Raw genomic sequence first — 12,237 nt, 5'->3', positions numbered from 1 at the left:
ACATTTGTAATAAAGCTTGAAATATTGAGAGAACATATTTGAACCAGTTGTTGTTGAATGGTTGCACAGATTGTTGCTGTGGTGGCGCTGAGTGATGGTGTGGCGTTCAGTGATGCTGTTGTGGCGCATAGTGATGTTGTGGTGCCCCTGAGTGATGCGGTGGTGGTGCTGAGTGATGCTGTAGTGATGCGATAGATAGATTGAGGGTGATATATAGATAGAGTGAGGGTGATATATAGATAGAATGAGGGCAATAGAGTGAGGGCGATAGATAGAGTGAGGGCGATAGATAGAGGGAGGGCGATAGATAGAGTGAGGGCAACAGATAGAGTGAGGGCGATAGGAAAGAAGTAAAAGCTATCCTCATGGCAAAATACACCTGAACTATTATTTCGGACTCTTTAAAGAATTTGCACCGATCTGTACTACCTATTTGACCCCGTTGCTTATTTGTATTACTTGTATTATTGATTTACATGATTGTACTGTTTGCTCTTCTGACTTACCTGTTTGGCTATGCTCCCTCATGTACCCCTTCTGTGTAAAGCGCTCTGATATCTGCAAAGATCTTGTCCGCGCTATAAAAAACTTTCAAAATAAAATAAATAAATAAATAAATAAATAGAGTGAGGGCAATAGATAGATAGATAGAGTGAGGGTAATAGATAGAGCGGGGAGATGGAGGGGAGATAGGGGAGTGAGGAGAGAGGGGAGTGAGGAGAGAGGGGGAGGGGAGAGAGGGATTGGAGAGTGAGGAGAGGGGAGAGTGAGGAGAGGGGAGAGTGAGGAGAGGGGAGAGTGAGGAGAGAGGAGAGTGAGGAGAGGGGAGAGTGAGGAGAGGGGAGAGTGAAAAGAGTGGAGAGGGAAGAGTGAGGATAGAGGGGAGAGTGAGGAGAGAGGGAGGGGAGAGAGGGAGGGGAGAGTGAAAAGAGGATGGAGTGAAAAGAGGAGGGGAGGGGAGAGTGAGGAGAGAGGGGAGAGTGATGAGAGAGGGAAGAGGGGAGGGGTGGGAGAGAGGAGAGGGTAGAGGAGAGAGAGGTGAGAGGGGAGAGTGAGGAGAGAGGGGGAGGTAGAGAGGAGAAGAGTGAGGAGAGAGAGGAGAGTGGTGAAAGGGGAGAGTGGTGAGGGGGAGAGTGATGAGAGGATAGAGTGGTGAGAGAGGAGAGAGTAGGGGAGTGAGGATAGTGAGGAGAGGGGAGAGGTAGAGAAGAGAGGGGAGAGGTAGAGAAGAGAGGGGAGAGGTAGAGAAGAGAGGGGAGAGGTAGAGAAGAGAGGGGAGAGGGAGGAGAGGGGAGAGGGAGGAGAGGGGAGAGGGAGGAGAGGGAGGAGAGAGGAGGGAGAGGAGAGTGAGGAGGAAGAGGAGAGTGAGGAGGGAGAGGAGAGTGAGGAGAGGAGAGGGAGGAGAGGAGGGTGAGGAGAGGGAGAGAGGGAGGTGAAAGAGGGAGGGAGAGTGGAGGGAGGGGAGGGAGGGGGAGAGTGGGGAGTGGGGATAGGGGAGAGTGGTGAGAGGGTAGAGTGGTGAGAGGGTAGAGTGGTGAGAGGGGAGAGTGGTGAGAGGGGAGAGTGGTGAGAGGGGAGAATGAGGAGAGGGGAGAGTGGTGAGAGGAGAGAGTGGTGTGAGAGGAGAGAGTGAGGAGAGTGAGGAGAGGGGAGATTGAGGTGAGAGGGGGAGGGGAGAGTGGTGAGAGACGGAAGAGTGGTGAGAGGGGAGAGTGGGAAGAGTGAGGAGAGGGGTGAGATAAGAGGGGAGAAGAGAGAGGAGAGAGAGGAGAGGAGAGAAGAGAGAGAGTGGGGAGACTGAGGAGAGGGGAGAGTGAGGATAGAGGGAGTGGAGAGAGGGAGGGGAGGGGGGAGTGAGGAGAGAGTGGGAGGGGAGAGTGAGGGGAGAGTAAGGAGAGAGGGAAGAGGGGAGGGAAGAGAGGGGCGGGATTTCTGAAGTGACTGATAGCCGAGAAGGCCGGTCAGCAGAGAAGAAAAGTGTGTGGTCTTGGAAGAGTGAGGGAAGCGGAGAGACGGAGGAAAGAAGAGGTGCTGGGGGAAGAGGGCTCAGGCGATCTTGTGAAACTCGAGCTGCAGTACCAGTGGGGGAGGGACAGCAACACAAATGTTGTTGTTTTTCAGCATAACATTTGGGAGCAAAACTGGCAGGCTCGAGCAGGGGCATGGAGAGGGCATTTTAGAAGGCGTGATGCCTAGGTGAATTAATCAAATTGGTTACGCAGCAGAAGGTGGTGCGGGACGGACGTTGAGTCAACAAAAAAAAACCTAGTTTGAATGAAGTGACTGATAGCCGGGAAGGCCGGTCAGCAGGGAAGAAGAGCGTGTGGTCTTGGAAGAGGGAGGAAGGCATTCCAATGAAGTGTGGTGCAAGGCGTGGGGGGCGGGGGAGGGTAGCAGGGGACCAAGTACACAAAAAAAGTAACCTCCACAATTCAAGTGTCCTCTAACCCCTGCGTAGGGTAGAGAAAATATGCATCATAATCTTTGTGAAAAAATGAACAAAAGAAAATGAAACTACTGGCAAGTATAGTGTATTTCAACACCATGCTATGTGAAATATTCCTTAAAAGGAGAAATATGTCGTAGCTGCCACAATAATAACCCAATGTTCCACAGGAGTAGTTAAGCACGACCCTACAAATATAATATGTAAATGTAAAACCGTTCTCCCAATATTAAAAAATCGCTCACTATTCATGCATATCAAAAGAAATCTTACCAACAATAACATGAAGATAAAGTGTTGAAGCGTTGATAATAGGCTAGATGGAGAATACTGCCAAGTAAATATAATAATATAATAAAAAGGAGTCAGTAAAAAAACAGTAATGGAATTCGGTATGAGATACGAGTGAAATATTTATGAATGACAGATGACGACTTGTCTAACAAGTCGGCAGCGCTGGTGCTTACTCCACATCCTCTCCTTCGAAGAAACAGTGGTGGAAACCCATATTGTTGGTTACAGAGCTAACCTAAATGGGGAAGAATAATACAGAGTCCAAGAGAACTCCTTCGTTTATGACTGAATTAGAAGTAACGCGACGTGCTCCCGGAGATGGGCCTTTTGAGCAGCATGACAAGTGTAGTGCTGCTTAAAGCGCAGTCAGTAGCCATCCATTTCGCATGTTGGAGGCAGCTAAGCGCCTTGCTTCTGGTTTTTGTTTCTTTGTGGATAAACGCTGCTAACTCTACAACGCAAAGGTGTCTGGTAAAACGCGAGTTTTCAAAGGTAGCATTGATTCGCATTAAATGAACCTCTTCATCATGGAATTCAACTGTGGAACCGATTACGGCCTTTCTGGGACAGCCGTGGGCGTCTGCAAACGGGGGGGATTCCTGCCCCCTACGGCACAGAAGCCGCAGCAGGCCAGCAACCGAAGCACCAATGTCAACACGCTAAGAGCCACCCATTAAACTGGCATTCGCATCAGCGCACACATTGTGGATAGCTTTGATCGACCCTCGGGGTGCTATAAATCACATCGCAGCACTTTTCCCTGTGCACATCCGAGGTCAGGCCCTCGCCCTCCGAGGGCGAGGACCTGACCCTCAGTTTTGATAGCAGGATTGGTTTTAAAGCGTGCATGAAAGGCAGCGGTGTCAGATGTGTAGTTCTTTACTCGTTTATGTAAGCTAGAGAATGTGCTCATCCTTTTAGGAGCTGGTGAAGGGCACAGAGCGACGGGCGGGGGTGGCCTGATAGGTCAGAGATGCAACACTCAGCGGAGGCGGGGGTCACGGTGTGGTGGTGTGTGACAGGCCAAGGCGTTTTCAATATTCTTCCATCGCATGAGAAGACGGACTAAAAGTGGACGCGTCACACCAATGGAAATACGTCGAAGTGAGCCAATTTTTGACACAGCAGCATAGAAGAGTATGCTTCATGTACATGCTTATCCACGCTGAGAAGCACTAGCCACGCCAACAGGTCTGAACTCTGGGTACCTCCAGTGTCTGGTTCCTGTCTGTGGTTCGGGACCAACTCTGGGGAAGGCTTCATTCTATCAACTCTGCCCTTGGTGTAATGCATTGTATTGATGTGGTTATTGTGTCCGACTGTAACTGTCCTTAAACAAGGAAAGGAGAGGAATGAGAGGGTAAGAGCTGTTTGTTAAAATAATGGTTTTCAGCAAGTGAGGAGGAGCGAGACAGAGATGAAGAGGAGGAAAGAGAGAGGGGGAGGGGCAGCGGCAGAGCAGGAGAAGTGGACAATGACTGTTGTTGATAGACAGATGAGGAAACGAAACGAGAGACGGCCTGGCGGCCGTCAAAGTGAAAGCCGTGGGCAGTGAATAAATTAGGGGAGGAGAAATGCCTGAGGCACAGAGCACACTGGGGGATGCCTGTGGGAGGGAGGCTGGTGGCTTTGATGTGCACGCGCTTTTTAGGTCAATGCGCTTGCGCATTGAGCTTGCTTTTCACGGGAACAGCATCAAATCGCCCGATGGTTAAGCTCTGGTTAAGCCCCAATATCTCTCAGAAGCTCAATGTGCAAGCGCATTGACAGGCGAGACCTACAAATATGACATTTGGCACAAAATACTATTACAGTAAGAAAGAAATTGCATCCGGGTCCATGTCTTGGTGAAAACACACTTGAAGCAGATTACATCTGTTGTCACAATAAAAGCAGATAACTTCTGTTGTCACAGGAAGCATGCATTCAAGGGAGAAAGGGGCTTCTTTGAAGTGAGTTACACAGTAAAACACTGCTACAAATGGCAAAAGTTTCAACAAGGCTGACAGGAAAAAATAAAGGAGTACTTGGATCACAGAACGATTTGCGGAAGGACAGTAATCACATTGAAGCAATCAGTACTTGGTCCATGCTCCTGCCAAAGAGGAAGTGAAGCCAGCATGTGCTAGCCAATGAGAAGACAGCAAATATCAGTGACAATGAAGCCAATAAATGTTAAGAAATGGACATGCTGCAAGCCCCCTGTTGTCTACAGTATATCTCGCAAGCGAGAGCTAAAAGGTTTCCAGGTGACTAAATAATGGTGGGCTAAAGGCGGTAAATAATTTTGGCCTTTCTCCCAGTAGGTCTTGTGAACAATGCAGAGGACCTCAAAACATAATCTTTGCTTCCACTGGGAGTCGGTGAAGCGTTTTTAAAAGCTAGTTTGATATGTTCGTATTTGAAAAGGTTAAGGAATCTTCTAGCAGGCTTTAGAGCAGGCTTCTCCAATCTGTGGCTCATGAGCTACTGGTAGCTCTATAGCTACTTTCCTGTAAGCAGACCCACATGCTAAATGAGAGGTTTTTAATCGGCTGAATTAATATATCTATTTGAAAATTGAATACCAGGAATTTAAGATAAAAATGTGTTTTTTCAGGACTCATGAGGTGATGTTAGTAGACAAAAGGGTACATTTCCAAAAATATATTTAGGGTGGATATGTGAGTGATATATCATATGGCACTTGGAGGAAGTATTACTAATATTAACTTGGTGCAAGTGGGACTGAAGCTACAGCGGTATACATTATCCATGTAGAGGAATTCCACACTGACAAAGCAGCTTTTACATGATTAATGGCAACTGAGATGATGCTCTGAGGTGATCAGTGCTGGTAATCTTGCAACCATTGCCAATGTAATCTTGTCTATGTGGTCACTATTACAACTCTATGAATAACAGTAGCTCTGGGTGATTTTCTTTGAACATAAGCAGCTCTTATCACGGAAAACGTTGGAGAGCCCTGCTTTAGACCCTGTCAATGAGTTTCCTTAGAAAACTTAAATAGAAGAAAATGCAGTAGCCATGGTGTTTCTTGAGAAGCACTCTCAGCCCCACCTGTTGTTCAGTCTGGAGAAATGGAAGAATCAACAGTTGTGTTGAGGTGGGGACACAAAAGACTTCAGAATTAATTTCCAGGTTCCTTTTTTTAATTAGGTTATTGAAGGTGTTCTAATTCCAGGGAATAAGGTGAAGGACAAAGAATCTCATGTCCTTCCTCTCAACAGCTGGTGTGGCTCCATTCATGTAGAAGATTCTGTCCTTCATCCATTCAAATACATGGTACCAGCAGACAGTGATATGTATCTGGGTGTCTGAGTTAGTCTCCATCCTGCAGTGTATTTGGGTTTCATTGGTGTAGATCTGGAAATTCGGCTGGAATTTCTCAAGGACCTCAGCCACAGGGCATACTTAGATATTGAAGAACAAGCGCGAGAGATGATCCATTGCGTACGCTGCAGGACATAAATCATGAAGGTGGTTCACCCGAGGTGGGTCTCATTTATTTGGTGCAACTGCAGGAAATGATTGGAACCAGGTAGCAACAGAGATACCTGCCCAGTTCTTCAACCTGTAAATGAGGATTCCATGTTCCAGACTGGTCAATAGGTAAAAGCATAGTGCAGTTTTCTTAATAATTGAAGAGAAAAAGAGCTTCTCAGGCTATTGGACATTTTGTGCCTCCAGCAGTTCTGAATCCTGGCTGGTAATCATGAGAGGTGCTTGTTTTCCACATGCTGTTTGAGTAGTATCATAACTTCCATTGTCATGATCTTGCTGAGATAGGGAGATTACAGAGATTAGTCGATAGTTTACAAGGATCTTCAAGTATGGGGTGATTGTTTGTTTGACCAGGTGAGGTCAAACCTCCCATCATGTTAGTGATATCTCCAATGAGCAATGGGAGGAACTTTTGATGCCTGGTTGTGGTTGCATCCTGGTGTGGCTAAAGCCATGAATGCCAGTTTCTGTACTCCCCTGTCTGCAATTGATACAACGTTGAGTATGGAGTGATGTGGAACAGTGGTTTGGTATTGGATGGCAGAGGTTTTTGAACAGTGCATTAAGAAAGTCATTTATTTTTTAATTTGAAAAACATCAAAAAGAATGTAACAATGTTGTTGTGATACAGAGGAGGTGTTATTAGGTGTATCTAGGTAAGGCAGTTTAAGAAAGATGCTAAAGATGTTCTTTAATTGGGCTGTAAGCAGGGAAGATGGGTTTTGCAAAAGTAGGCCTTTTTGGCTTTCAATGTCACTGTGGTAACCTCTTCTCAATGGCTTTCATGGGAGCTTAATTCATTTTATATTATTCAATTTTTGTAATTTGTGCTACAAGTTATAACAGTTACATTTCCGCTCTGTTCGTTTCCTATTGAAACTTTTGAAAGGAGATTTGATGTAGTTTTATTTATCTAGGCCCGCTTGTCAAGAGCGGTTGATGTATTGCAGCAAAACATATTGAAGAAGACTTCAGGGTCATGTCCGCTCAAATACATTCCAGCTCAAATGTGGATGGGTCACATGCAGGTTTTGCTACTCTAGTGACCAGCATTCAATGTCTCAACAGCTCATCAATGGTTGACGAGAAGGGATCAAACTGAAAGTAAATGACCTCATCTCCTTCTTGAAGGCCGCTGGTGTTACTTTGGTCTGTCCGCTAAGGATCATTAAAGACAACACAGCTTTAGCAAATGTCTATACAACATAACTAACATCTGCAGCAGACATAGTACACTTTCTTGGAAGAACTGTGCAGTTCTTGCTTTCAACCAAGTGCAGTGGTTATCACATCAGGCTATGCAACTGTGAGAAACTGAAAACAAAGATGTCCCATTCCCTGGAGATTTGAAGTTTGTGTTCTTCTGATCCATTTGTTTGAACTATTTTGCTGAATAGCAGAGTTTCTTCAGGTCCACAATCTTCACTATTATTCTAATCAAAGTTGTGGGTAAGAAGAAGAGGATTACAAACCAGGCACCCATTATGACATGACTCTATTTAGCAGCAAGAAGGGAAACTGGTTTGGATAACACCAGATTTTGAGGGATCATAGGGGCTGACCGAATCTCAGAACTTGTGCTTCGATACAGAGCTCTTGTACAAGCCCTCCATTACAAAAACGTGACCTGTGTATCAGGTCTGTCTGGCCTAGCAGACGCTGAGGAAACTCCAAGAGGATGATCGGTGGGTAAGCACGATATGTGATATCAGGCTAAAAAACTGCCACTCAAACCACTCCTGATACTGCAGGGACACAACATCCCCACACAGCCGCAGAAAGAGAGAACAAAAAAGAAAGAAAGGAAGGTGTGTGATGGTCCAGTTCATCAAGGTCAGAGGCTTTGTTCTCATAGAGGATTTGTATTTTGAGAAGGCCTCTGTAAAGAATGCAGTTGTAATTTTCTTTTAGGGTAGTGTAGCTAGGCAATTCTCTTGGCAGAAGTCCAAAGAACACCAAAGTTTACTGCCTTGCATCTTGCTAGACTTGTATCATGTTTGACCGATTAGCACAGCGCCACTGGGTGGTTTAACTTCTCTACCAGGCGTGTTTTTAACCATTGACACACTGACTTTAGTACGTACACTCTCTCTGGGCCAGTGTAGCCAATTTTACTTTATCACAATTTTTTTGAGCACTGCACTTTATTTAGTCCACTCCATTGGAATCATTATGGCTGGACCGCGGACAACCTTTTCCACTACAGCACTGTAAGGCTGTGTGTGGTAAGGATTGATCAGCAATGTCCCACGTGACGTAAACTCCACCAGTTGGGTGGTCTGATGGGACTTTTTCTAGCCTTTTGTGTCCAATAATTTTCAGCAACACTGATACACATGTGCATCTTATCGTATCAGAGTCATCTGTTTGGTGACGCACTACCCCCAGACCTGGTCTACTCTTGTGTTGTTTTTTTTTTTTTTTTCATGTTTGAAGTACCCATACTTGGCAGAGTAGACTATTCTGAGGCTGCTGATTCTGAGTGGGTTTTAGAAGGTACAGTTTCTTGAAATAGCACATGGTCTAATGGGTGGTAGCAATATACTCTTTTCTTCGCCATTTAGCTTGTTTTACATTAATTACGTCCATTCCCTGGTAACATTTCGACTACTGCCATCCTCTTTTGTTGATGTATGAATTGGCAGCTATCATGCTAAAATGCTAAAAGAGCATGCTTTTGACAGCACAAAGTTTTATGATTAGAACACAATCCTCAATACGAAGAAGGCAGAGGTTTCTGGGAGATATGCTATTTCTTCAGAACTGTGGGCAAAAATAAGAACCACAAAAAGGTTTTATTTTATATTCCAAACATTGTTTCCTTCAAGCAGCTTCTCAGATAGATTCTCCTCCTGTCTAACACCTTTAAATTATGAATAGGATACGCTCTGATCAAGCACAACAGTACAGGTAATAATTTAACTAGCATCTAGCCAAGCCTTAATCTTATAACGCAAAGCAATCAAGCATGAAGAGAAACAAGCCAAAACAATTAACTCTCAGTTTAATACAGAGTCTCTGAAAAAAAGACTTGGTAACTACTGAAAGTGTCCCTAAATCCCCTCCTCAGCTCCATTAAATACTCTGTGAATGAGCAGGCCGTAGATAGGCTATTGTTCCAAATATTCTTACTTGACACCTCAAACAGACACCACAAAACACATTTAAAAAACAATCTCATTGAAGTAGTGAGACCCATCAAATCTTATTCAGACTCCAAGGAATCCCCTGTTGTCTAAAAATGGGGGGGAAAGATCAAAAGAATCGGGCAAGGAGTGATCAAAATGTGTATCCACTTAATATTATCATTACTTCAAAAAGCAAATATGGTACCTATTTGAACTTTCAGACAAAAGCATTTTTTCAAGGTAGGTTTTCAGAGACACCTCTAAGGTGCCCTCTGTGTACATGTATTACTAAATCCCAAACTGGCATCAGTGTGGGTTTATTAATACGAGATGTTTGATACCAAACATCCCTCCTTTTAGTAAGGCCCTAATGTAGCTGGGTGACCACTTGTACTGATAGCAATGGAACTGACCAGCACAGAGGCATGCCTGCTCATGCAGCTATGGTCAAACATGTAATATAAAGCACCCTGTCTTAGGGCTGTAAGGCCGGCTGTAGGCGTGGCTTAGAAATATTACATGCAGTGTTTGGTGGCATGACACACAGGGATATGTGTCATGTTTTCACTTTTGTCTGCACCAAGACATGCAGCCTACAGTGCAGTTTGCATGAGCTTGGTGAGGGGTCCCTTAGGGTGGCACAATTCATGCTGCATCCCTTAAGGATCTCTTTAGTGCCTTAGCCCCTAGGTACCACAATACCATTTACCAGGGACTTACAAAGGGTGCTAAAGGTATTGCCAATTGAGGTATAATTGCACAATTTTGGGGAATAGAATTGGCACTGGGGACCTGGTTATCAGGAACCCAGTGGACCTCCAGTGGAAATCACAGCATATAACAGGCAAGAAAGTGGGGGTGACCATGTCGAAAAGGGCACATTCCTATAGAGGTGCACTGTTCAAATGATACTACAGCAGAAAATGGTCTCCTCCCACATTCTCGGTCATGTCTATAGTCGTCTCTCATATGCATTTTCTGCCTGACATATTGAACTATAGGCCCACATCTTTAGGGGAAACTAGATGATGGATACCTGAAGACTATTAATTTTTCTAACCGCTTATAACTCCGGGAGTACAAAGATATCATGTTTCGAGGAGGAGTCCTGACAGGCATCTGACGGGTTTGCCCTAGCATTTGCCTACCCTGGACTGGGTTTTGAGCACTCAAGAGCTCTCATTATGTGGCCTGCATGGCTGGTCTACTGAAGTCCCTGTGATCTTGCTTAAGAGAGATGGAGCTCACTTTTGGGACACATGGTCGATGCCGGGAGCCGAACCCTGTACATACAGAGACACCAACAAGAACAAAGATTTACACAACCTGCTGTTAGCCGCAGAATTATATATTAGAATGAGTCAGAAAAGTCTCTCCAAAGTAAACAATAGGCGGTACAGAGTGATACCGAAAAGAACTTGTTAACTCAATAACTATTAAATACTAAATACATATGACCACATTCTTTGACATCAGACAAGAAACTGCGAGGGACGTGTTTTGTAAATGATTTAAATATACTTGACTAAACTTAAATTGTATATAGCAAATCATTGACCAGCATGTGATAATGTAAGAGGTGAAGTATACCTGACTTTGTGGAACTTCATAGTCTGCTCCCCAATACAGTGTCATACCAAGAGAGTAGATGTGAATCTGCAAAACAAAAAAAATCAACAACAAAAAAATCAGAAAGCTCAGTTGGTTCAAACACATATCAGCAAGCTCTTTGCAAACAAACAGAGGCCGGACAGCAGCCGATTATCCATTTTTAACCCATGTGGAGTTGCCAGAGGCATCAATGGTGAGATGAAAACTCAACGGGTCTCTTGATGCCAAGTCTTCCTCCTGGTAAGCTGACTGAGGGTGGATGGACTTTTATGATCTCTGTCCTCAAAATGTTGACAAACTGTGCGTGGTAGGCCTTTCATTCTCCTAGCCCTCCTGGCAAACGAGTGCCGACAGAAAGCAGATGTGCCATGTAAAAGCCTTAAACAAGATGTCAACGAGGAAAGCCCTAAATCTAGAGCCCAGGCAGTAAATACCCACGTCAATATACATTCAACATTCCTTTATTTTAATGGTGAACAGAATAGCATTAATCACAAAAATTCATAATACACAAACTATTGTTTAAATTATCTTTATCAACTCTGAGATATGAAAAACATTAAAAAAAATCCTGCCTAACAGGGCTGGCATGGAAGAGGACTCTATACCAACAGGCAAAGCAGGTGGTTACACACGTCGACATGTAGCATTGTTGGTCTTAGAAGGAAGATGAGGGGATTTAAATGGCACAATAAAATGTACAAAACGAGTTTATACATTCATAGTCAACGTACTAGACGCATGGATCTAGGTCTACGTGGGCACCGGCGACAATGGATGTGATGGTGTTAGCCAGCAACTGCCAAAAGGAGTAGTCAAATTTAGTGGCCACTCTTGCGTGTAAATCTAACCGCCAACTAGGCCGTTCATCAAGTTCTCATAATTTCGTGTTAGACTGAGATACATTTGATCAGCTGTTGCCATGTCCTTATTGTCTCAAATGTAGTTGTCTATTTGGGAAATTTGGGAATTTTATCTGCATTCTCCTTTTCTGCACTAGTAGTGTGACATGAGTAGCCCCTTTCCACATCCTAGTCTTAATCCTGAAGAAGGTACAAGCATGCCTTTGGGGCAGCTCAGCATACAGGCTTGTGGACTTTGGGACTCTTATCTGTCACCCTCTACCAGTATGTGTCTAGCCGGGGCACAACCGTGTCAAGTGGTGTGATGGTGATTCTGGGATGCGGCATTTGGGGCACGTGTTGCACTTCTTCGATCAATGTTAAGAGTGATTTTCAAGGTGATGAGCCAGTG

The 12,237-nt window shown here is 44.6% G+C and overlaps 1 protein-coding gene across 8 annotated transcripts in view; it reads right to left on the bottom strand.

The window, feature by feature from the left end:
• PTPN13 (protein tyrosine phosphatase non-receptor type 13) overlaps positions 1-12,237 on the bottom strand; it is a 981,974-nt gene that overhangs the window by 662,296 nt on the left and 307,441 nt on the right. For all 8 annotated transcript variants that reach the window (XM_086961883.1, XM_086961888.1, XM_086961886.1 and 5 more), the window contains exon 4: positions 10,963-11,028. In XM_086961883.1, coding sequence (XP_086818009.1) covers positions 10,963-11,028 — 66 coding nt within the window. The remainder of the gene's footprint in view (positions 1-10,962; positions 11,029-12,237) is intronic.

The sequence above is a fragment of the Lissotriton vulgaris genome, chromosome 3_1, assembly GCF_964263255.1.
Source record: "Lissotriton vulgaris chromosome 3_1, aLisVul1.2, whole genome shotgun sequence".
Classification (NCBI taxonomy): domain Eukaryota; kingdom Metazoa; phylum Chordata; class Amphibia; order Caudata; family Salamandridae; genus Lissotriton; species Lissotriton vulgaris.
The sequence above is the reverse complement of the archived record's forward strand: the minus strand, read 5'-3'. Positions and strand labels throughout refer to the sequence as shown.